Source organism: Leopardus geoffroyi, chromosome B4 (genome assembly GCF_018350155.1).
Source record: "Leopardus geoffroyi isolate Oge1 chromosome B4, O.geoffroyi_Oge1_pat1.0, whole genome shotgun sequence".
Taxonomy (NCBI): domain Eukaryota; kingdom Metazoa; phylum Chordata; class Mammalia; order Carnivora; family Felidae; genus Leopardus; species Leopardus geoffroyi.
In genome coordinates this window covers 82425627-82453273 of record NC_059341.1, presented here as the reverse complement: position 1 = coordinate 82453273, position 27647 = coordinate 82425627, and the positions used below count along the sequence as shown (strand labels likewise).

At 34.3% G+C, this 27647-nt stretch overlaps 1 protein-coding gene and 3 pseudogenes across 1 annotated transcript; 1 reads left to right on the top strand and 3 right to left on the bottom strand.

The window, feature by feature from the left end:
• Positions 1-1990: 1990 nt before the first annotated feature.
• LOC123592219 lies at positions 1991-3159 on the bottom strand (annotated as a pseudogene).
• A 6277-nt stretch (positions 3160-9436) lies between these two features.
• LOC123591847 (olfactory receptor 6C2-like) lies at positions 9437-10384 on the bottom strand. The gene has a single exon (XM_045466490.1). It carries the CDS (start codon positions 10382-10384, stop codon positions 9437-9439), a length of 948 nt encoding a protein of 315 aa, XP_045322446.1.
• A 902-nt stretch (positions 10385-11286) lies between these two features.
• On the bottom strand, positions 11287-11381 carry LOC123592361 (annotated as a pseudogene).
• A 14952-nt stretch (positions 11382-26333) lies between these two features.
• LOC123590477 lies at positions 26334-27291 on the top strand (annotated as a pseudogene).
• The last annotated feature ends 356 nt before the right edge of the window (positions 27292-27647 follow it).

Here is a 27647-nt window from a genome sequence, read left to right as displayed (position 1 = left end):
AATTTTTTATTGCAGCATATTGACACACAATGTTACATTAATTTCAAGTGTACAACGTAGTCATTCAACAAGTCTATATATTGTGCTATGCTCACCACAAGTGTAGCTACCATCTGTCACCATATAATGCTATTATAATGCCATTCACTATATTCCCTATACTGTGCCTTTTATCCCTGTGATTTATTCATTCTGTAGCTTGAAGTCTGTATCTCCAAGTTCACTGATTCATTCTTCTGCTTGAATAAGATTACTATTTAACCTCCCTAGATAATTTTTTTAAAATTCAGTTGTTATATTATTCAGGTCCAAAATTTCTGTTTGGCTCTTTTTATAGTTTCTGTCTTTTTGTTGATATTTTCACTGTTGTTCATGAATCCTTTTCCTGATTTCATTTAGTTGTCTGTATTCTTATTCAGCATCTCAACACTGTTATTTTGAATTGTTGGGTATTTCAGCATGTTTCCTTAGGGTCATTTGTTGCAGATTTAGTTTGGTCTTTGAGCCATCATTCCCTGTTTTTTATTTACTTACTTACTTGTTTATTTTGTATTGTGCTCTTAAAATTTGGACGTTTGATGTTTATTTATTTTTGACAGAGAGAGGGGGAGAGGGAGAGAACCTGATGCAGGGCTTGAACCCATGAATCGTGAGATCATGACCTAGGCCGAAGTTGGACAGTTAATTGACTGAGCTGCCCAACTGCCCCAAACTTGGGCATTTGAAAAAGAATGGAGTTTGGAGTTTGGATGAAAGATGCTAACATTTTTGTATATGTATAAAATGTCTATGGAAGGACATATAAAAGGACACATAGTGAATGGCTCTATGGCAGACTGAATAGCAGGGGAAAATGGTGAGGAAGAGACTTATGTCATACTGTTTATAATTTTATTTAAAATTTTATTTTATTAACACTTGCATGTAGTCCATGTGAAAAAAGAGGGATGAAATAAAATGTATACCATAAAAAGAATGAAATTATCTCCAGCAATACAGATCAATATCACCTATTTTAAGTAACTTCATTCAGATATAATTCTATAATACATGACTACTAGAGGAAATAGGAAATGAAGATCAGAGTAGTGCGTGACTGATCAAGGAAAATTTACTGAAAGAGATCATTTCTAGCTTGTTCTTGGAAGACATGTTGCTAGTCATAATTATCAACTTAAAAATAATGATGCCTAGGAGTGCCTGAGTGGCTCAGTTGGTTGGGTGTCTGACTGTGGCTCAGGTCATGGTCTTGTGGTTCATGAGTTCGAGCCCTGTGCTGGGCTCTGTGCTGACAGCTCAGAGCCTGGAGTCTGCTTCAGATTCTCTTGTCTCCCTCCCACTTGTGCTATATCTCTCTCTCAAAAAAATAAATAAATTTAAAAAATGATGCCTCAAATGTACATGTATTTCATTCACATTCATATTACCTGTTGGTGGGAACCAGAGGAAATATACAATGATAAACAAGTGAAAACTAATACACTGAAAATGATATGACATTTGATGAAGGACATTAAGGAAAGTACAAATAAATGGAAAGATATCTTATGTTCATGGACTGGAAGTCTTAATAATGTTAAAATTTCCATACTGTGAATGGACAGTGATCTGTAGTGATCTACAAAGTCCCTGGAATCCCTATCAAAATCTCAATGGTACTTTTCTAAACACAAAAAAAGAAGAAAATTGTCATTAAAAAAATCTATGGAATGGGAGAAAATACTTGCAAACCTAGTATCTGATAAAGGGTTAATCTCCAAAATATGTAGGGGACTCTTACAACTCAGTTGCCAAAAACTCATTATATTACTTTAATGAGGAAAGGCACATATTTATTGTCTTTCATACAATAAAAGGGAAGGTAATGATATGAGGGTAGATTTCACAATGAACGTTAAAAGTTTTTTGAAAGAAGCCTACACTGACAAATTTTGGATGCAGCCAAGTTGACTAGACTATTAAGAGGAAGTATTTCTGAGTGTCTTTATTCTTACTTTGATAGGGATTTCATTCTTTTGATTGAATTCTTGAAACCTTGCTTCACTTGCTTGTTTCTCAGGATATAAATAAAAGGGACCACAGAATTAATGAGTACTGATACTCCTTTATTAATGGTCACTCCTTCTTTTGCTGAAAACAATCTAGATGAAGATAGAGCCGCCACTGGTGATAGAAATTGCAATTATGTAGGAAGAGCAGATGGAAAAGTTTTTTTTTGTTTTTTCTGTTGAGGAGAAGGAAACCTGAAGATAGTCTGGATGATGTAAATATAAAGCTGCACCACAGAAATGAGGGCCATGATTAATGTTAGTGAAGCACAGGTAATGATCATTTTCTCTATGTACTGTGTATCTTAACATGAAGTTTTTAGGAGAGAGGATGCATCAGAGCCAAAATGATCAATGACAGTGGAGTCACAAAATTCTACCTGAAAGCCCACACAACATCGAGTAAACACAACAATAAATCAGTCAGCCAACAGCCAAGGATAAGGATAGTACAGACCCTTTGGCTCATGATGGTCACATAATGCAGGGGTATACATTAACCACAAAATGATATGTGACATGGCAACTGGGAGAAAAAATTGTATTGCTCCAAAAATTATGACAAATATATTTGAGTAGCACAAGCATTGTAAGTAGTGGTATTATCACCAGTGGATATGCTATAAAGGAATCTGGGAAGATAAACACTTGTGAGTGAGACTTCTAAGAATGAGAAATTTCTGAGATAAAATACATGGGAATTTTATTTTATTTTTTTTTGTTTATTTATTTTTTTCAATATATGAAATTTATTGTCAAATTGGTTTCCATACAACACCCAGTGCTCATCCCAAAAGGTGCCCTCCTCAATACCCATCACCTCCCCTCCCCTCCCTCCCACCCCCCATCAACCCTTAGTTTGTTCTCAGTTTTTAACAGTCTCCTATGCTTTGGCTCTCTCCCACTCTAACCTCTTTTTTTTTTTTCCTTCCCCTCCCCCATGGGTAATTTTAAAATGAGAATCAATAAATGAAAGCATGATGATAGTCCAATTCCCTATTATTCTCAACATGTTTGTGATAAGTAGAAAAATAAAAAGAACCTTCATCTCTGAATTATCAGTCAATCCCAAAAGGATGAATTGGTTTCAGCATGCTGTATAGTTTCTCATTACTAACTTCTGACTTCTCTCCAATCTGCAAGGACAATTTGAGAAATTGAAATTGATGAGAGAGGGGTCTCTCAATATCACATGGTAATGAATAATGGGTGAAACATAAAGGCATGCCAGATGATATGTGATTTTTTTTTTACTTCTTTCACTTAATCATGTACATTGTCAGTATAATTTTGGCCCTTTGTTGCAATTAGCAAAAAGAGATTTGCTTAATAACCCTTGCTATTGAATTACATATGAAGCACAGCATTCTTCCACTTCTTTCGTTGTTTTTTCTTTCTAGGAAGAGTGAGCTAGATTAAATGAACACTCTAAGGCAACCTTTTTGCTTTTTCTTCACCTTTCATTATTTTACTTCATCTGATTGACTTACCTGATTGGTACACTTGGGCAAAAAACAGAAGAATATTTCTGCCTCAGGTCCCCACTTCACCTAATGGAATGGGTATCCTTCAGTCTCTTTTTAACTTCTCCAGGACAGTTTTCATACTTGTGGACACTGCCCTAACCCAGTGTGGTCTTTGTAGTACTGTAATTACTATTAGAATTTAAACCTGATGGCATATATAAGTGTTGTTCCTCAATCCTCAAATTTATTCACATTTGAAATGCAGATACTGAGATGGTAGTGATGTTTTCATAATTTGGATCATCACCTTATCTAGAATTTGCCTTCTCTCACCATTATTTGAGTTGGACACATTTTTTCTGTTTTTCTGTTTTCTTACTTAAAGTGATCCAGAAGAGATTCTTCCAGTTAAAAGTCATCTCTTTGCTTTGGACACTTTCTCTTGGATCTTGAAACTTTTCAACAAGTATTGATACTTCACAACATATCCTAGGAATCTTTGCACATGTAGATTATTTTGATTCTCATCCAGGAAGAAATGTTGGATCCAGGCTAAAAGTATCATCACAGAAATTGCATACTTTCAGATAGCTTGCCTCAAATTGAAATTTAATGTTACTTTAGTTTTAGTGTCACTGAGGCAAAAATCATAAGCACATTATTTTTTTTTTATTATCTAAGCTCCATCCAGTCTACCAGTTACAGTCTCCACTTCAATGCCACCATCTCAATCTCTCATTCACTGCCTGATTCACAACAATAAGGTTCACTGTAATAGCAGAGATTTATGACTATATTTTCTCTTTTTCATGTCTGTACTTTGATTACCTAAACTTTAAGCATCTCTAAGATTACTAATTTCGGTGTCCTATTTTCCTCTCCTCATACAGGTAAGTAGAATTCTAAGAAAATATATTTACCACAGAAAGACGATTAATCATAAAGATGAGCATAATTGATCACACCAGCGCATGATAAAAATTCCATCATGTTGCCGATAATCACTTTTCTATTTCTTGGTTATCCCATTTTCCTATCCTTCTCCAGCCATACTACCTATAGCATCTGTTCTCTAGGTTTTTACAACCAGTATGCCCATGCTCTTAAAAATCATATTTTATATCCATTACATTTTAAGAAATTTAATGAGATTCAGTGAAGGAAGATAATATTAATTACATGCTATTATTAAGAAATGAGTGGATTGATAGTTATGAATCAAAGACAGTCTTTACATTTTGAATAATTTGACTTGGGGGTCTGTTGTGTACAACTCTTTGGCTTTTAAGTATGGTTGTCTGTATCCATCCATCCATCTTTTTTTTTTTTTTTTTCTATTCTGAGTGAGTAATACTGCCACTTCATCTTTCATGATTACTCAGCAAACCCCTTTACTGGTTTCTGGTGAAAACTTGCCTCCAAAGGCAGTAAGATTAATTTGGATAGTGAGATAATTTAAGCTTGACATAATTTTGAATTAGGCCAAGTAAGCCCCTTGTATTTTCAGTCAAACCCTTTCTGTAACTTTTTTTCACTTTGGTTGTTTGGCCTGAGACAGGGAACTTCACTGGGGATCATGCTTTTTAATCTTCCTTTACCATATTTATTTGGGGGTTTCATTTTTTCGTGCTAACCCAGATGCAGAATAAAAATAAACAACAAGCTTACTAAATTGTATGTCCTGCTTTATTTTTGCTAATGCCATTTTTGACTGCTTAGTGTTTCTTTAGAGAAGAAAGGAAGCCAGATGTTGGGGACTCTAACATACACAAAGTGGGATAATAACTGATACACAGCTTTCCTTAGCTATTGCTAACTCATTTGTATTAGTAGCTATTCAGATGTTTCCAATGTTCAATCAGTGGTCCCGGGACTGTAGATTTTTCTTTATGAAGACAATAACTCATCCTATAGCCCTGGGATTTATTGGCTTGATCACAAAAGGGGGTATTGGACTTGACTAAGGGAAAAGACTGCATGTTAGGATAATTACACCCTAGAATTTATTGCTGAGCCACTCAAGGAATCATATAAAGGCTAATTTGTGTTGTAGGATAGGATTATCTCTCTATTCCATCCATCAACTATTTGGCAATCTCCTGAATCTGCTCAACATCCAAGGATTCACAATAATTATTAGGAGGAAATACAGGCAAATATGATGCCCAGAGTGATGAGTAATTTGTTGTTTATCATTCCAATTTTGCATTTTTTGGTAAAAGATAAGATTTTTGACCTTTTATTTTTATCAGCTGTTGTGATATATACTGAAGGACTGAAGAATTTTCATTCACTCCGGCAAGATTTTATTCTAAAGTGTTCTTCCCCATTCCTCTGCTCAATCCAAATCTACCAACCAATAGCTACTAAACCATGGCTCCAGGCTTGCAACCCCTTCATTCTATCCCATGATTAACACGGATCAGTTTACTCGTACTTTGTGAGAATTTGAGTGGCAAAAACTTTTCAGTAAATAAGTGAACTTTGAGCCATTTCAAAAATCTTCCCTGTAAATCTTTAACCTTCTTTCTCATCTCATAATGGTTGTCTTGAGTTGTCCTTGTGTTAAAACCTTTAAATAGAAGTGTAGGCTAATAGGTTTTGATTTTTTCTTTCTTCATATTGTTTGGCGATAAGGAGGTGGGAAGAAAGCTAATGCTGGTAATCTTATATTTACTAATAGGCAAAGCCAGCTTTGCTCATAATGTAACTTACTTATAGGTCAAGTGCCATTTGGAAATAGCTTAAAAGTACTGTGAATTCACCTCATGAAATTTCCAAATTTCTACACAAAAATTAAAGGACAAGCACAAAATATGCCCCCAAATGAACGCTACTCCAACCTAGCAACATTTAATCATTTTTTTCTTCCTGAAAATTTTCAAAGTAGTTATTAAAACTTAAAGTGTAATACTTAGTTTTCTGACAGTAATTCATAGCTTCTGTTGAAAGTTTCACCCAAAATGACCTTGGGACCTGAGTACAAGTAAAAGTTACAATGAAAGATTTTTAGTAGAGGTGTATACATACAGTGACTATGTGTTTTCAGAAAACTACGTTAGCAAAAGCCCTAAGAATGCAGAGATCTTAAAAATGTTTTATTCAGGTACTGTCACTGGAAATTGTTTCCCATTGCAAAGTTAGGAAATAACTTTTTACATTTAGTAGGTTACAGGGAAGTAAAACTGACACAGAGGGAAAGGAATACCAAAAATGGATTATGGAAGATTTGATGGCCTGATCTTTTCTGAACATGGAGATAGGGTACCTATAATTTTTAAACTATCAGTGACTTCTATTATATTTGTTCAATATGCTATGGGTGCATAAGAATCAAGTGAAAAATAAACAAAAGTGCCCTTTGTGATTACTATATTAGAGCTGGTAATGAATCTTCTAATGAACTTGGACACATACAAAAATACATGTAGTAGTGGGACCATTTCCTAAGATACATAGTAGCATATCATAGCATTAAATATATAAAGAAACACAACAGTAATATTAAAACAAAGTAAATGCCTGACTTCTAAGGCGATTGGATGTACGAATTTGTTATAAATAGTGCTTCTATGATCATTCAAGTATATATTATGTTTTCCTCCTTGATTTTGGTATGGTGGATTTTTTCTTTTTTTAATTAAAAGTTTACTTTGATATAATTATAGATTCACATGCACTTATAATAACACAGAATAAATCCTGCATGTTCTTTCCGGTTTCTTGCAATGGTCACATCTTATGAGACACATCAGGACATTGGCAATCACACAATCTAAGTATAAAAAAGTTTCATTATCACAGTGTCCCTCATTTTGCTCTTTTGTAGTCATTGAAACCTCCATTTTCCATACCCATTCCATCACTGGCATGCACTAATTTGTTCTCCATTTCTGTAATTTTGGTGTTATATAAGCACGTTAATAGAGTACATGACTGTTGGGATTGGCTTTTTCACTTGGCAGAATTCCCTGGAGATTAATCCGAGCTGTTGTATCAGTAACTTGTTTCTTTATACTACTATGTATGATGTCCTTCTGGAGAGAACAAACAGTCCTGGTGGCCTTCCGTCCTGGGAATGAAACTGCTTTCAGTTCCTTACTGCTCCGTCTGTTTCCTTCAGGACATTCTTATGGTGCCTCTGGCTTCTTCTCCAACACTGTGGCTTGATTTTCAATTGCACATATAGAACTTGGGGAGTTGTGAATAAGGATTTTTTTTTCAGGGGAAGTTGAGGTGAGGTTTAAGATTTATAGGAATTGGTGGGCTGAACAAAATTTTCTATTAAGTGGCAAATAAGTGAATTCCCCATTTGTTATAAAACATTGAGTTCTAACTTGAGTTCTAACTTGAGTTGTTAGTGTGAGATACAGGTGGACAGAATGCACAGGCTTCTTCACATTTTCATCCTTTCAAGTACAGTCATGGACAAAGAGGGAAATTGTAGAGGGATGGACGAATTCGATTTTCCTGGCTGGCCAACAAGTTTAAAAGCTACCTTCTAGAGACATCTGGGTAGATGAAGACAATGTAGCTACATTGTCTCTCATTATTTCTTCCCAAATGATACAAAAAATAGAAAAGTAAATTCTACACCAGAGGTGGGCAAACTTTTTCTGTAAAAGGCTAGATAGTAAATATTTTTGGCTTTTGGGGCCATGAGGTCTCTGTTAAGCTACTCAAATCTGCCATTAAGAGCAGCCATAGATAACATGCAGATGAGTGGGGGTGGACATGTTTCAATAAAGGTTTATTTACTAGACCCAGTGGTGGATAGATTTTACCCTCAGCTCTTATTTTTCTCATTCTTGCTCTAAACTGTGGCCCTTACTGCCGAGGTACTCCTAAGTGACTTTCCTGGTGTTCAGCTAGAAGTCTGTGGTTTGAAGAGATATTAACAAGGTCTTTTCACTTTCTCTGGGCCCAGACTCCAAGCCCACAGACTACTCAGCCTCTAGTATCTTTGTTGAACTCTCAGCCTTATTACTCATGTGCAAACATGGACTACACTTGTTCCTCAGCCAAGGCATAAATGGGGAACTTCTGCCCAATTCCAGCTCAGTGTAGTCTTGACCTGAGGATAGTAACCACTTCAGCTGATTTGATCTTTGCCAACTCAATTCAGAGAGACTATCATGTTGAGGTTAGTCTCTGTGTTACACTGTAGACTAAGCTAGTGTTGATTGTGGATACGCTTATTGAATTCTCTCTTTCTAAAAAGATATAGTTTTGAGTTTCTTGTCAAATTTCTTCATAAAATTGATTCAGTTTCATGATGATTTAAAGCAGAGAACATGGGCTCAAATTAGTTACTCTGACAGAGCTGGAAGCAAAAGTCTTCTTTTTCATCTTGTTTTATTTTGTGTGTGTGTGTGTGCATGTGGGTATGAGTGCTTGCATGTTGTTGTCAAGCAGTTGTGGTCTAAACTTTTCTCCTCTTTCTTGATGAAAATCTAAATATTCTAGCTTGCTTATGTCTTTAGTATATCATATTTGTTTCCAGATTCCTAGCATTTATTTTCTTACTTTGGTGGCAATATGTTTTAATTTTACTTGATAGGCCCATTTTGAGTTCTTTTATTTTAGAGTTTATCTTAATACCTTAAAACATAGATGAAACATTTTTTTTTATATTTCAAATGTTTCCTTTGGCATATTTACATATGCAAATTGAAGGAGTTTAGAAAAGCTATTGATCCAAAGATTTCTCAGGACTCATAGACACTATATTTCACATTTCATAGAATCAATCTCTTTTTGAATAATATTAGAAAAGCTTAGAAATGGAAGAAGATTTTATTTCTTGGAAACAAAATCTCATGTTCCTTCAATTGAAGAAGTAAGTCCACCTGACTGAACTAGTTAGGACTTCCAGAAAAAAATGCTAAGGAACAAATCATTGTTTTCATTAATTTTTCAAATTCAATGTGCTCTTACTTGTAAGGTAAATGCAATTTTTTTTATTGTGTCATTGAAAGCTTGTTTCACTTGCTTGTTCCTCAAAGTATAAATGAAAGGGTTCAACAAAGGAGCAACAGATGTAGTAAGCACGGATACCCCTTTATTGATGCCCACCTGTTCTTTGGCTGAAGGCTTGATATAGATGAAAATACAGCTGCCATATGTGATGGAAATAACAATCATGTGAGATGAACAAGTGGAGAAAGCTTTTTTCCTTTGGGAAGCAGAAGGGAATCTTAGAATTGTCCTGATGATATATATGTAGGAAAGAATGACGCCAATCAGTGTAATAATGAATATCAATACTGCACAGATTATAACTGTCTGTTCTATAAGCCACGTATCTGAGCATGAAATCTTAAAAAGAGGAAATGGGTCGCAGCCAAAATGGTCAATGGCATTGGAGTCACAGAATTCCAGCTGGAGGCCCATACTGAGTGGTGTGACGATGATCATCAACCCAGAGATCCAGCAACAGAAGACAAAGATGGTACATAATTTGTTGTTCATGATGGTCATGTAATGAAGGGGTTTGCAGATGGCCACATAGCGGTCATAGGACATGGCTGCCAGGAGAAAAAATTCTGTGGCCCCCAAAACCCCAATAAAAAATACTTGACTAACACAAGCATTATAAGTAATCGTTTTATCTCCAGTTGATAAGCTGTACAAGAATCTGGGAATACATACCGTTGTGAATAAGATTTCTAAAATGGAGAAATTTCGAAGAAAAACATACATAGGTGTTTTAAGATGAAAATCCATGAATGTAAGAATGATAATGGTCAGATTTCCAGTCATGCTCAGCACATAGGTGAGAAATAAGAAGATAAAAAGGAGAACTTGCAGCTGTGGGTCCTCTGTAAGCCCCAACAGGATGAATGTTGTTATTGCTGTGTGATTTCTCATTGCTACCTTTGATGTTTTAAGCAATCTACGTGTAAAACTGAAACGTCAAAGAGGAAGTGTCTAAACAGAAAACAAGACAGAAATCAATGAAACAGAAAACAAAAAGCAAGAGTGAAGTTTAAAGGAATCAAGAGCTGATTTTTAGAAAGGATAAATAACATTCATACAACTGTCGTGAAAAAAAAGGAAAAGATAAGATTTATCAGGAATGAGAGCAATGATAACATTACATGTTATAAAGCTGTTAAGATAACAATGAAATATTTTGAAAACATCTGCAGAGTAGATTTGATAACTTAAATGAATGAATTCTTTGAAAGGTACAATTTACCAAAGCTAATTCAAGATGAAATATCTAACCTAGATAGCCCTGTATCTATTGAAGTAAACAAACATATAGTTAAATCATCTGACAAAGAGAACTCCAGGCTCAGGTGACTTAATTGTAGATTTCTACTGAAAATTTAAGACAAAAACACCAGTTGTACATAATTCCTTTCATAAAATTGATTGTTGAAAGCAAAAATTATAACATTATCTAATGGAGTTTCTGATGTATATAAACATAATATAAATGATAATCACAATAAAAAGGGAAGAGTACAGGGTCCTATATAGTAATATATTTTCTAAATTCTACCTCCATTGGTAAGATATTGATTCAAGTTTGTGAAATGTTTACTGTTTATATTATAAGTCACAAACTTTTAAGAAATGATACAGTCAAAAACATATAAGTTAAAATGACTACACTAAACTGGTTAATTTTAGTCCAGAAAATAGGAAACAAAAGAAAGAACAACAATGGGGACAAACAAAAATCAAGTAACAAAATGATAAACAGAAGTCAAAACATAAATGATTACATTATATAAAATAATCAAAACATACCACACTGATTAAAAAGGTAGAGATTATAAGATGTATTTTGATGTATATCTTAAATTGATAAGAACAGATACTACACTTGATCTTAGCCAAAAGGCCAAGAAGCAATAAGATGTGTTTAAAAATCACCCACCTAGATGCTATATTTAAACACCTCACTTCAAATATTACTTCTGTAAAGAATAGAACAATCAGTACCATGTGAACCATAATCAAGAGAATGTTGGAGTAGCTATGTTAGTATCACCACCAAAGAAAATTAACAAGCATATAGAGGAAATTACATATTATCTGATAAATAAGCCAATTCACTAAGAACACCAAGAGAATCTATTTATGTATTTAACAGAGCATCAAAATATAAAAAGAATAAACTGGCATAAATGAAAGAAGAAACATAAATTGGCAATTATAGTTGGAGATCGTCTTACTAATTGATGGAACTAGTTGGTTTAAAGTCAATAAAGGCATAGAAAACTATACAATTTATTTATTTTGAGAGGTGGGGAGAGGAATAGAGAGAGAGAGGGAGAGGGAATCCCAAGCAGGGTCTGCATTGTCAGTGCAGAGCCTGACGTGGGACTCAATCTCAGGAACTGCAAGATTATGACCTGAGTCAAAATCAAGACTGAGATGCTTAACCAAGTGAGCCACCCAGGTACTCCTCCATCTCCTTTTATTAGGCAAGTATTACTATGATAGCAAAACCAAACAAAGATATTACATAAAAAGGAAAACTACTGAATGATATCGTCTACAGCTAAGATAGAAATTTTCCACAAAAGAATAGTAAATCAAGCTCATTATACTCAATAACTTTATGAGAATAACACATCATGAGAAGGTGACATTTATCGCAGGAATTCAATGTTGGTTCAATATTTATGTATGTATGTATGTTTTATTTATTTTCAAGACAGAGAGAGACAGTGCATGAGCAGGGGAGGGGCAGAGAGAGAGAGGGAGACACAGAATCTGAAGCAGGCTCCAGGCTCTGAGCTGTCAGCATAGAGCCCGACATGGGGCTCGACCCCACAAATGGTGAGACCATGACCTGAACTGAAGTCGGACACTCAGCCAACTGAGCCACCCAGGCACCCTTTTATTTATTTATTTTTTAAGTTTTTATTTAAATCCTAGTTAGTTAACATAAGTGTAATGTTAGTTCCAGGAGTAGAATTTAGTGATTCATTACTTACATATAACAACTAGTGCTCATCACAAGTTCCCTCCTTAATATCCATTACCCACCTAGCCCATCCCCTGCCCATGGTTCAGTATATTTTAAATCAATCAATGTATTCTCCATAATAACAGAAAAAGGGAGAATGAATAATTTCTTCTGAATAGTTTCAGGAAAAAATCTTTGACGAAATTCTACACTTATTTGGGCTAAAAATTTCTTGGAGCACCTGTGTGGAGCAGTTAGTTAAGTATCCAACTCTTGGATCTCAACTCAGGTCATGATCTCATAATTCATGAGCCCAAGCCTCGCTTGAGATTCTCTCTCTCCTTCTCTCTGACAATCCCCCACTTGGGATCTCTCAATCAAAAATAAAGAAACTTAAAAAAAATTAAAAAATTCTCAGTAAAGTAGAAGCAGAGAAAACTATCTCAATGTGAAAAGGACACCTACTTATAAACAAAACAAAACAAAACTTCTGCTAATATCAAATATAAGGAGAAAAGCCTAAAAGCTTTCCTCTAAAATCATGAACTATGCAAAGATGACTACTTCATAGTTCATATTCAACAATGTGCTGGAGTTCCTAGCCAATAAAATAAGGTGAGAAAAAATGGTGACATTGTGATTAGAAATAAAGGAGTTAAATCATGTTCCCTTGATAACATGATTGGGTAGATATAGAATCCTAAGTAATCTACAAAATATCCTTTAATGAGTGAGTTTAGCAAAAGCAAAAGATAGAGTGTCAATATAAGTGTGTATATATCTGTATATGTATATGAACAATAAGCATTTGACCTTGAAATTTTTTATTTATTTGTTTTTTGAACTCGAAAATATTTAAAGATGTCATTTATAGCACCATTTAAACGTGAAATACTTGGGCATAGTATGAACAAATTATAATATAGCAATACAATGGAAACTTTAAAACACTGACATTGAGATATGAATAAACATAGAACTCATTGGAATAGAACAATGTATATTGAAATAGAGTATCGTAAGGCAAACTGAGGAGAAAAATGTCTTCTCACAAATGGTGCTACTACAATAAGATATACATATGGATAAAAATGAACACAATGAAAAATGAACTTGAAATAGATTATAGACTTAATAAAAAATGATTTTTCAAAAGATACTGTTAAAAAATGAAAAGAAATGCCCTGTACTAAGAGAAGAAATTTATAAAACATACATCTGACAAAGGTCATGTATTTAGTGTGTGTATATATAATATATATATAGAAAACATATATGCAAAGATATTATGGGTATATTTTATATATATGAAATGTATATTATTTTAATATATGTATGCATAATATGATAGATACAAAATAACATCTATATGCACATACTCATATACACATACTTAACTAATAAAAAATGGTCATATTTGAACATATACTTCACATAGGAAGATTCACGAATATCAAATGTGCACATGAAAAGATGCTCAACATCATTAGTCATTAAGGAAATAAAAACTAAATGATAATAAGACATTACTAAACATTGGTTAGAATAGTAAAAATTAAACACACTAACAATAGCAAGTGTGGTAAAAATGAGGTAATTGAAATTTTTGTATATTTCTGGTGGAAATATAAAATAGTAAAACTACTTTTTTAGTTTTATAGTTTATTATAAAATTTAAAATGTATCTATTATATAATACGGTAAACCCATCCCTAAGAATTTACCTAAGAGGAAAAAAAAATATGTTCTTAGAAAGATTTAATAATTGCAGCTTTATTCATAATAACCAAAAGAGGAATGTAATACAAGTAAACATTGAGAAGTGGAAAAATGGTATATTTTTACATGGAATGCTACATAGCAACAAAAAGAATAAAGAATTCATATATGTGATAATGTGGATAAATCTTAAAGTAGTATGCCAAGGGAAATATATATACACATTAAAGAGAAAATACTTTAAGATTTAATTTAATCAGAAAAGACAAACCAAATCTATTATGAAGGATTAACTGGGAAAGAGCACAGACATTTACAAGTGATAGAAATTTGTGTATCTTGATTGCATTAGTTGTTATAAAGAGGTATATACACATTTGTCAAAACTCAATGGAATGCTACACTTAAGTGCATTTTATTGTATATTTGTAAGTTATACTTGAATAAAAGTGATTTAAATAAGACCAGTCACACAGTGGGGGAAGATATTTGTAATAATCATTAAGGACTGTAATAAGAATTTATAAAATTTATTACAAACCAATAAGAAAACAAAACCCAACCTAATAACAATTAGACTAATTTCTTCACTAAAAAGCATATCTAAAGGCCAGTGAACATGTGAAATGTGAACTTTCTATTACTTAGGGAAAAAGAAATTAAACTCACAGCTACTGCACAACCATGAGAAGAAGTGACATTAAACAGATGGACCATACCAAGTATCTTGAAGATTAGAGTGTACATTCATATAAACACTATGAGAACTTTTTGAATATATTTATTATGCTGATATCCAGATAACTGTGAAACAGGAAATTATGATCCTAGGTATTTACCCAATCAAAATGTATACATATGTATGCAAAATATATGCATGTTTAAGAAAGGTTTAGCCTCATTATTCTCAATAATCCAAAAACTTGAAATATAAAAATATCCATTAATGATATGAATCAGTTTTTAAATTGTGATATATTCATAAAATGGACGAGTATAGTAATGAAGATAAAATTAATATTGCTACATGCAATAGCATGAAAAGTTCTCACAAACATAATTTTGAATGAAGATACGAGACACAAAAGAATACGTAGAGTATGATCATTTACACGAATTTCACAAATAAGCAAAACTTAACTCTGGAGTTAGAAATCAGGATAGTGTCTCTATTCAGGGAGGATTGTGAGGGTATGGACTAGGTCTAGGCTTAGGTTATAAGGTTTAAATGATGCCATTCGTGTGCTATATACAGAACTGTGCCCTTATGATTTGTTCACTTTTCTGTAATGTTAAACTATTGCAAAATTTAACAATTAAAAGACAAACCCTGAGATTTCACCATTTTATCTGACACTTTAGTGTTCTATAATAGTTCCTTATTTCTATACTTCTTAGTAATGCACCAAACCCTTTTACATACAGTCAGCTTATTAAAATATGAGGCAATGCTTGTCACAAGTTGTATTCATTAGCATAGCTCAGGTTAACATCCAGCCAATCACTGAATTTCAAAGACCATGCCATTTAAGTGAATTAATATATCTGTGTGTGTGTGTGTGTGTGTGTGTGTACACATCTTTATTCAGTCTCCTCTCCTCTACCCCTCTATCTTTCATTCATTACTTGGGCTGCCAAAACCTGGCATCTTTATCCACTAATGTACTATCACCACTCTTGCTCAATTCATTGTTATTACTCTGCTTTTAGAAGGCCTCCTTCCATCCTATTGCTCACATCTGGATAAGGCTATTTAGACTCTACATCCTTAATATGTTATTAAAAAAAAAAGTTCATCTCTTCCATTCCTACTTTAGATCACTTTGATCTCATATTCGATATGAAGCATTCATACTCTAATTTTGTCTTCCTGTCTCCTGTTTTGATCATTTTAATTCTCACTGCACCTAGAGTAAGTTCTGAGACACCATCTCAATTCCTATAGACTAGGCTGGCTACATCTCCACCGTATTCCTATATCCATCATCCCTACATCAGAGCTGTATTGAATGACTTATTTACTGTTTGTCATCCTATTAGACTGTGACACTCTTGACAGAGCCCATCTTATTTTTAGTAGTAGACTCAGATCTTATCACATTTCCTGGAATATAATAGTTTCTCTGTATATTAATTAAACACATAGATATCTACAAAGACCAGGATATATCCTCTACTTATATTTTAAGATTCTACTTGACAGAAGTCCTTTAATTCCTGTGGTTCATATAGAAGATACTACACTAATGTTGAAAGATCTTCCTTCCATATAAGAATTTGTATCATGCTCCCCTAACCCTTCAGTGCCCCACTTTTTGAGTATTAGAATATAGTCTCTCAGGCTGGGCGTTTCATCGACTCTGCCTGGTCAGAGTTCCATGGGACATTTCATTTAAATTCTTCTGCCTGGTCAGAGTTCCATGGGACATTTCATTTAAGTTCTAATGTAGACCATGTGAAAAAAAATAGACATCATAAAAAAATAAGGATAAGGTAATGAGGTCTTTAAAAAGTTCTAGATATGAGCTAATGATAGTTTTCTATAATATTCTATTTACCTGAACTTGTTGCTAGGAAGTCCCTTAATTGTATGGGGTTACTCTTTGATTTTACTGACTATATATATAGGGCAAACTACTTAGACTGTAGTTCAGTTAGAATGGACTTAGCATTTCTGTTGTATGGTGTGGTGTGAGATAGCTAGTTTCAACCAAAGCCTGCTCCTGGGTTCCTTCTTTGACAAAACGGTCTTGGATGGACCTATGTAACCAAAATTAGCATTCAGAATCTCTAGACACTATCAGAGAGGATGAATGCTGAATTATGCTTATGGGCAAAAAACTTTGTCTAAATGCTCTTATTCTATTCTCTTCTGCAGAGGCACACCTGAAACACCTGTAGTAGCTCAAATAAGAAGCACAGAATTGTTACCCCAAACCCACCTTCCTCTCTTCTTCCAGTCGTGCTTCCTTCATTCCCTATTGTAGCCTCCAGTAAAAGTCCCTGCTGATCCTGGATATCATCCTAGGATGCAGAATAACCCTTTGCCTTCTATTTACCTGCTTCAGAAACATGCCTCAGAAACATTCTGACAAATTAATTATATTGCAGATGTAACTTATTAATTTTTAACATGCCTAGACATCAAAACTGTTTTAAAAAACAAGATCTTTTTTAGTTGAAGAGATGTATTTGTACAATTGAAATTGCGTGCGTGTGTGTGTGTGTGTGAGTGTGTGTATGTGCATGTGTTGGCAGTTAGGGCAATAGATACTGCATTATATGCTTATCAAATGTGACCATTTTATTGCTCACATATTTAACCAATTCATAAAGCAGGCTTAGAAATCTCTTCATTTGCTTCCATGATTAATATTCTCGAGAAAGAAATAACATTCAAGAAATGAAATTAATTTCTCATACCCTTATGAACTATCCAAATTTTTAATACACACATGCATTTATAAAAATGAATGTTTGTATATAAATGTGTATATATGGAAATATATATATATACACACCACACGCACACACACACACACTTAGGAAAGTGACAGGAAATATTTTAATTACTTTTTCAAATTTCATAATAGAAAAAATTGATTTGAGAAATATGAACATACTTACAGTTTAGTCTCTCATTCAGGCCCCAGTTTTCTTTCCAGACAGATCCTCAGTGGAACTCACAAATAAGAATTATCAGTAGTGACATGGATATAATGTAGTCATGCTTTCTCACTGTCACTCAAAGGTAACAGTAGAAACGCATACACAACCTATATCAATTTTTATATCCTTAGGTCTAACATTTATCACAAATTACAGTATCTGCCTAAATTAGAAAAGGAGCTATTTCTGCATAATCTGATTAGCCATATAGAAGGAAAGACTAGTAAACAGGCAAGGAAAACCAGAAATTCTTTGATTTTTGAAAAGTCGATGATGTGACCAATTTTAGTGTGGGGTGGTTTCCTTAAAGTTTCACCAAGAAATGATCGAAGATGCTTTACATAGGCAACCTGTTATGTAGGTAAGATCACCTAAGTTAAAAAAAACAAAAAACAAGTATCCTTGGTGATCCTACTTTGAAGTCACTAATGAATGGACAATGTAATTGGTATAGAAAAGTAAAAGAAAACAAAAGCTGACTGATTCACCTAGGAATAGGGACATGTCCTTGGAGATTGGAAGATGCATTAATAACACAAGGTCAGGGTGTATTATCAGTGTATTAAGTCTTTGCCAAAATTATGATCTGAATAATATTATGTTCTTTTGTTCACTTTAATTCACATTTTGTTGACTGCTCATGATATATAGCAATTTTCAAATGTTTATTGGCAATTTCTGCTTTATTTATGAGTATAATACTACTATTCTCTCAATGTTATTTTAACAAAAGTGATACCTTATTCTTTTCTAAGATATTTTTATATATTCAGGATAATAAGTTTATGCATGTCTTAATGTGTTACAAGTCCTATTTAATGGTTTGTTTTTTAACATTTAATATAATTTAGGGTGTTGCTGGTATAAAGAAAATTGGGTTAATATGTAGTAAAATATATATCTTTTGTTTTATTATTTTTGAATCTGTTGCCATTACTTGAGAGGCTTTACTGATTCTGATTTTATCATATATTTACTTATATTTTCTTCCAGTAGCTTTATGACCTATTTACATTAGCTTCTATAATGTGTCTGGATTATATGAGGATACAAAATTTTCCCCCAAATGATTAAACAGTTTTTTTTAATGCCATTTTAGGGGTTGAGAAAGATACAATCTGGCAGAAAAACCTGTGGTAATATTTTGCACATAAAATGCTAATTTTTATCAGTATGTTAATAATGCGTATGTGTATTTTGTATTTTTTAATATTTATTTATTTTTGAGAGAGAGGGGGAGAGAAGGAGTGGGAGAGGGGAAGAGAGAGAGGGAGACACAGAATCTAAGCTGTCAGCACAGAGCCCAATGCGGGGCTCGAACCCATGGACCATGAGATCATGACCTGAGCTGAAGTTGGACATTTAACCATCCGAGCCACCCAGGTGCCCCAGTATGTTAATAATATATTAAATAAGGTTGAAGAATTTGAAAAAACAGCATATCATGAATTGATGTTCAACACTCTTTTCTCATATGCTAGAAATTTAATGTCAGCATCTTTGCTTACTAAAATAGTTAGTAAAATGTAAAAATTTAAAAAAAGGTGATTTTAACCAGAAAAGTGGCAATGTAAATAGTGAGATGTAGTTAAATTCCACCAAATAGATGGAACATGAGACTGAATAAGAGAACTTTGGGAATAAGTGTAGAAAGAAGAGAGAAAAGATCAAAAGATTGAATGAACCTTGGGCCAATCCAACATGCAGAAGTCAGAAAAAGAAGGACGGATCCATAGAGAATTTGTCCTTCAAGAAGTCTCCCGTGTCATTTGTAATGTACCGCTTGGTTTTGAACATAATCTGTCAGAATGCTTTCTAGGATCTTTTAAAGGACAAAGCCAGGGTAAAAAACACATGAAGAAATCATTAGTTGACATTGATGCCTGTAATTCTAATCCAACACTGCTGAATTATTTTCCCATTCATATTTGATTCTTCTACCCCCTTTTTTCTACAGTAAGATTCCTAGTTGTCAACATCAACATATTTATTAATTTGCCAGGTGCTAAAATTTTTACAAGATGAAATCAGAATTTCTCCATCAGTACCACCAATGATAAAGATTCATTTGTTAATTCTTTTACTTTTTAGAACATATCCCATGGACAGTCAAGGATCAGAGCATGATATTTTAAAGAGTTTCACACTAAATTATTTTTGTTTCTTTGCATTTTACCCCTGTGGTTTGTCCAAAGTAAATTACTGTTACTTCATTTGTTTCTGTTTTGTTCAATTATAATTTTTCCCATAATATGGTCCCTTAAACTTTAAAATATAGTTGAAAAATTAATTTTTATTTTAAAGGTATACTCAAAAGAGCTTCATGAGTTCATTTCATTTCTTGAAAAAGTTTTTTGGATTTATGGTATAAGAATGTCAATTTTTCAATCATGTATCTATTCATTCAAAAAAAGGTTCAGTACTTATATCCTAGCTATGGAATCAGGCATTAGATTATTGATTATTTTCCAAATTCTCATCTATCTATCTATTATCTATCTACATATCTATCATCTATCATCTATCTATTCCCATCTATCCATCTATCCATCTAACCATCCATCCATCTATCTATCATCATCATCTATCATATCTGCCTGTCATCTAACTATCCATTAACCTAATTGGAAATATTGCATAATGGTTAAAAAACTACACTTGGAATTAAAGCTCTAATTGCACTCCTGTCTCTATAATTTCTAAACTTTGTAATGAGTGTGAGCAAGTAAAACGATTTCCCTAATTCTCAGTTTTTTCAACAACCGAAAAATTCATTATTATGTATACTTTGCCTCTTATCATGATTACGTTGAAAACATATACAATTAGCATAGTACTTCTGCATAGTAGAAATTCAATAAATGATAGGTGCTACAATGATTAGTAACTACAAAAAGTTTGAACTTAAAAAAAACAAGTTTGAACTTAGGTGTACATTGTCAAATCACTGAAGAAAATATTCATTCTCAAATTACAATGTGCAAAACCTTATTTCTTTTCTTAATATTGAACACAATTGCTTGTTAAAAAAAGATAAGTAGGAGTAGTATTTGAGTTAGGTACCCATATGCTGCTCTTCTAGTGATAGATTTACATGTTCGAAAGAAAAGACTCAAAAAGCAATTAATTTAGCACATATTATTGCTATTTTGGCACATATTATGTATGATCCAAAATAATCTGCTAGTTTACAGCATGATTGTCTTGCTTATTGTCTACATGATTGTTTTAATATGACAATTCAAACAGTTGTCTATCATCATGCTCTTCTGAGTATTTTTTCATCTTTCTTATTTCTCCTTAGAGACACTCTCCCCTTAGATTTCCTGTAGAAATGTGTTCATTCCTTTTAGATCATTTGAAACTAATAAGTATTTCCCAAGTTTCAAGCTAATCATCTCAGCTATTGTAATCTTCATGAATGATTGCCAAGTGGGATTAGTGGACACACATCTTATAATTTGCATGATATTTATTTATTTATTTATTTGGTTACTATTTATTTTTTTATTTATTTATTTTTTCAATATATGAAATTTATTGTCAAAATGGTTTCCACACAACACCCAGTGCTCATCCCAAAAGGTGCCCTCCTCAATACCCATCACCCACCCTCCCCTCCCTCCCACCCCCCCATCAACCCTCAGTTTGTTCTCAGTTTTTAAGAGTCTCTTATGCTTTGGCTCTCTCCCACTCTAACCTCTTTTTTTTTTTTTTCCCTTCCGCTCCCCCATGGGTTTCTGTAAGTGGCATATTAAAGTCCCCTGCAATTACCACATTCTTATCAATAAGGTTGCTTATGTTTATGAGTAGTTGTTTTATATATTTTGGGGGCTCCCATATTCGGTGCATAGACATTTATAACTGTTAGCTCTTCCTGATGGATAGACCCTGTAATTATTATATAATGCCCTTCTTCATCTCTTGTTACAGCCTTTAGTTTAAAGTCTAGTTTGTCTGATATAAGTATGGCTACTCCAGCTTTCTTTTGGCTTCCAGTAGCATGATAAATAGTTCTCCATCCCCTCACTCTCAATCTAAAGGTGTCCTCAGCTCTAAAATGAGTCTCTTGTAGACAGCAAATAGATGGGTCTTGTTTTTTTTATCCATTCTGATACCCTATGTCTTTTGGTTGGCGCATTTAGTCCATTTACATTCAGTGTTATTATAGAAAGATACGGGTTTAGAGTCATTGTGATGTCTGTATGTTTTATGCTTGTAGCGATGTCTGTGGTACTTTGTCTCACAGGATTCCCCTTAGGATCTCTTGTAGGGCTGGTTTAGTGGTGACGAATTCCTTCAGTTTTTGTTTGTTTGGGAAGACCTTTATCTCTCCTTCTATTCTAAATGAGAGATTTGCTGGATAAAGGATTCTCGGCTGCATATTTTTTCTGTTCATCACACTGAAGATCTCTTGCCATGCCTTTCTGGCCTGCCAAGTTTCAAAAGAGAGATCAGTCACAAGTCTTATAGGTCTCCCTTTATATGTGAGGGCATGTTTATCCCTTGCTGCTTTCAGAATTTTCTCTTTATCCTTGTATTTTGCCAGTTTCACTATGATATGTCGTGCAGAAGATCAATTCAAGTTACATCTGAAGGGAGTTCTCTGTGCCTCTTGGATTTCAATGCCTTTTTCCTTCCTCAGTTCAGGGAAGTTCTCAACTATTATTTCTTCAAGTACCCCTTCAGCACCTTTCCTTCTCTCTTCCTCCTCTGGGATACCAATTATGCGTATATTATTTCTTTTTAGTGTATCACTTAGTTCTCTAATTTTCCCCTCATACTCCTGGATTTTTTTATCTCTCTTTTTCTCAGCTTCCTCTTTTTCCATAATTTTATCTTCTAGTTCACCTATTCTCTCCTCTGCCTCTTCAATCCGAGCCGTGGTCGTTTCCATTTTATTTTGCATGTCGTTTAAAGCGTTTTTCAGCTCCTCGTGACTGTTCCTTAGTCCCTTGATCTCTGTAGCAAGAGATTCTCTGCTGTCCTCTATACTGTTTTCAAGCCCGGCGATTAATTTTATGACTATTATTCTAAATTCACTTTCTGTTATATTATTTAAATCCTTTTTGATCAGTTCATTAGCTGTTGTTATTTCCTGGAGATTCTTTTGAGGGGAATTCTTCCATTTGGTCATTTTGGATAGTCCCTGGGGGGGGTGGGGACCTGCAGGGCACTTCCCCTGTGCTGTGGTGTATAACTGGAGTTGGTGGGCGGGGCCACAGTCAGACCTGATGTCTGCCCCCAGCCCACCTCTGGGGCCACAGTCAGACTGGTGTGTGCCTTCTCTTTCCCTCTCCTAGGGGCGGGATTCACTGTGGGGCGGTGTGGCCCGTCTGGGCTACATGTACACTGGCAGGCTTGTGGTGCTGGGGATCTGGCGTATTAGCTGGGGTGAGTAGGCAAGGTGCACAGGGGCAGGAGGGGCAGGCTTAGCTTGCTTCTCCTTAGGTGATCCACTTCAGGAGGGGCCCTGTGGCAGCGGGAGGGAGTCAGACCCGCTGCAGGAGGGGTGGCTCCGCAGAAGCACAGCGTTGGGTGTTTGTGCAGAGGGAGCAAGTTCCCTGGCAGGAACTGGTTCCCTTTGGGATTTTGGCTGGGGGATGGGCGAGGGAGATGGAGCTGGTGAGCGCCTTTGTTCGCCACCAAACTGAGCTCTGTCCTCCCTAGGCTCAGCAACTCTCCCTCCCTTTGTCCTCCAGCCTTCCTGCTTTCTGAGCAGAGCTGTTAACTTATGACCTCCCAGATGCTAAGTTCCGCTTGCTGTGGGAACACACTCCGTATGACCCCTCCGCTTTTGCCAGCCAGACTCGGGGATCTGCTTGGCTGGAGGGCCGTCCCTCTGCCCCGGCTCCCTCCCGCCAGTCCATGGACTGCGCACCGCCTGGCCGCTCTTCCTACCCTCATCCGTGGGCCTCTCGTCTGCGCTTGGCTCCGGAGACTCCGTTCTGCTAATCCTCTGGCGGTTTTCTGGGTTATTTAGGCAGGTGTAGGTGGAATCTAAGTGATCAGCAGGATGCGCGGTGAGCCCAGCGTCCTCCTATGCCGCCATCTTCCTCCAATCTCTTTGCGTGATATTTAAAAAGAGGAGTTTACAAAAATCTTTATTACCCAGAGCATAGTACCATATGTTTAGATATATTGACAGTGCAGAAAAATCACATTCTTAAAATATTCGCACTATATCTCTCTGCTTTGAATCAATATGAGGATATTTTATATTAATTTTTCTGCCTACAAAATTAAATATCATTTCCCAGTGAGTATGTTTGCCTTTCATTATGGTCGATCCCATAGTAGTTTCCAGAAAAAAAAGACCAACGTGTACTGCTTATGGTAAGTAAAATAATGGTGCTTCTTTCAAAAATAGAAGAATAATTACAAATACTATGTAAGTTACATACAAATAAGAAGCAATGATTTAAAAGTGATATTTTGTTATTACTCCTGTATAAAGCATTATTTATTCCTCATTTTCTAAACCCATAAATACAAGAGCTTGACATTTGATTTATGTGCTTGCACCTGCATTTCTAATACTCTAGTGGTATAAACCAGACACTGTACTACAATATTGTAGAGGGATTGAAGAGTATCCTAGTGTTCTCTAGAGAAAGAGTGCCTGAACAACTCTACAAGTCAGTCAAATGTAACAGAGTTGGAGGATATTTTTCTTCGAGAATTGGCTTCACATATGTTAATATGCTTTTTTTTAAATAGGAAAAATAGCTCTTTTGGAGGTGCTAATTCTGATGAACACTTTGAGCAATGAAAACTTATCATTGATAATTAGTGGGGTTTGTGAATTTTTATATGAGGTAATTGGCAAAATCATGTAAAAGGAAAAATATTATGTATTCAATAATAAAAAGAATGACTTCAGAACAGGTAAAGATATTGATTGGCAGAATTAAGAAGGATGTAGTTTGAATATTTTTATTTAAAATAAAGAATACATATGATATAGTTTTTTTTTTTTTTTCCTCTCTGCCAGTGCTTATGTTCTAAGTTTATTTGGGAATAGCTTACTTATTTAGCAATTATTTAGCAAGTTGATAACAAAAATTTTCTCAGGTTAAGAGGAATGTAAAATGCATCAGTAGATTTATTTTAATTGAAAATGTGGCTCTAAAATAAGTAACCAATTAGTGTTTTGAATTCACAGTACTTTTTATTTTGCTTTTATAAAATAATAAATTAGAGAAGTTTGAAAAAATGTTTTTTGTATGGTTTTTATGGTAGGATGTGTTACTAAGAATGACTGAATTCTTGATGAAAAATATAAATGCCCTATAATTTAACAACTTACTGAAATTCCTTTATTTTTAATTACTATTATTTTTGTATATGTTTGCAGAAATCATGCTTTCATGTATCCTATATAGACATTTATAAAAATGGGGTCAATTTGTATAAACTTTTTTGCAATTTTGCATCTAAAATTACATTTAGAATATTTGTAAAGGGACTATATTCATCAATGTCCTCACTTCAAAATGAAATTATCCGCATGAATAAAATTATTTAAAGAATTGATTATTTTAAAATATTTAGATCGCTTTCTACTTTTCACTCAAACTACGCCATGACATATTGCTTATATGTAAGATGGAAATTGAATTGCCTTTTGAGAGAGGTAAATATCCCATTATATATTCTCAATATTTTTTTGCTTTTTAGAAATTTGTGTTTTTTTCACATTGCTGAACTTGTAATAGTTTCAATTTATTATTTTGGATATTCTTTAAATATTCATTTTTTAAAAAATAAATGTTTATTTATTTTTGAGAATGAGAGAGCAGGGGTGGGGCAGAGAGAGAGAGGGAGACAAAGAATCTGAAGCAGGCGCCAGGTTCCAAGCTGTCAGCACAGAGCCCCATGTGGGGCTCGAACCTATGAATCCTGAGATCATGACCTGAGCCAAAGTCTCATGCTTAACTGACTGAGCGACCAGGCACCCCTTACGTTCTTTTTCTTTTGTCATTTTCTATGTCTTTATCAGTAGTTCATAGAAAAGTTGAAAGAGGTGATAATGGGGCTCTAAGCAAATACAGCTTTTAATATGAAATCTAAAATTTCAGAATTTAACTGTAGTCTTAATTCATTATACTGGCATATTTTATATCTACAAAGTCAATAATTAAAAATGAATGAATTAATTTTGATTCTGGAACCAAGATTGTATCTAATGTATTTAAAGAAATGGATGAATTTGGAATTAGTTACAACTGAGTTGGAAGTTTGTAAGTAAGGGTGAAAAAGTATTATGGATTTTGCAGGTCAATTTTCAAAACCGAGTTGACTTCTATAGTGCTTTTTAAAAATAGTTTCTGTTGCATGGTTCTAGATTGTATCTTCAGCCTCTTAGAGTTTTACCTCATAAGTGGGTATATTTGTGAATATGGAACCTTTCATACATCATTGTCTACGTATAAAACTAGATAGTATAAAGCTATGTATAAAACTCAGATAGTTTCTTATTATTGTACCTTTTTATTTCTAGAATTTGTTTGACATCACAAAAGAGAAATGAAGCACCATACAAAACAGATAAAGTTTATCCTTCTGGGACTGACAGATTATTCTCAGTTACAGATTGTAATTTTTTTATTTCTACTTCTAAATTACATGTTGAGTATGATAGGAAATTTAACCATCATTACCCTCACGCTACTGGATCCTCATCTCAAGACCCCAATGTATTTCTTCCTACGTAATTTCTCTTTCCTGGAAATTTCATTCACAAGTGCTTGTTTCCCCAGATTCTTAATCACCATTGTAACCAGAGAAAAGACCATTTCCTGTAATGATTGTATATCTCAGTTATTTTTCTACATATTATTGGGGATTATAGAATTTTCCTTCTGGCAGCTATGTCCTATGACTGCTATGTTGCCATCTGTAAACCTCTGCATTATACATCTATCATGAACAGCAGAATTTGTCATCAGCTTGTACTCAGTTCTTGGGTAACTGAATTCCTGGTCATTTTCCCTCCACTGATCTTAATTCTTAACCTGGATTTCTGTGCCTCAAACATCATTGATCATTTCATTTGTGACATTTCTCCTGTCCTGCAACTTTCTTGCTCAGACACACATTTACTAGAACTGATTGCTTTTTTCTTAGCTGTGATGATCCTCATTGTCACATTGTTCCTAGTAATCCTTTCTTACTCTTATATCATCAAGAAAATTCTAAAATTCCCTTCAGTTAAGCAAAAGAAAAAAGCCGTTTCTACCTGCTCTCACATGATTATTGTATCCATCAGTTATGGTGGTTGTATATTCATGTACATAAAGCCATCTGCAAATGAGTTACTTCAAGCAAAGGAGTAGCTGTGCTCAATACTTCAGTTGCCCCTTTGTTGAATCCATTCATTTATACTCTGAGAAACCAGTAAGTTAAACAAACCTTCAGAGACATATTTAGAAAGATACTCTCTGCTTCAGACAAGTAATACTGTTTTTGAAATAATTAATATGAAAACATCAAAAAAAAAAAAAAACCAGTGAACAAAAACTGTTTAGACACTTCTAGTTTAAGAAATGGTCTTTTGGCACAAAAACAGGCACTCAGATTAATGGAACAGAATAGAGAATAGAGAACCTTTCTTCCCCCTACCCCCACCCCCATGTTCATTTGTTTCTTAAATTCTACATATGAGTGAAATCATATGGTTTTTGTCTTTCTCTGACAGTCTTATTTTGCTTAGTATAATACTCTCTAGGTCCATCCACATTGTTGCAAATGGCAAGTTTTCATTCTTTTCTATGGCTGAGTAATATTCCATTCTACATATATACCACAACTTCC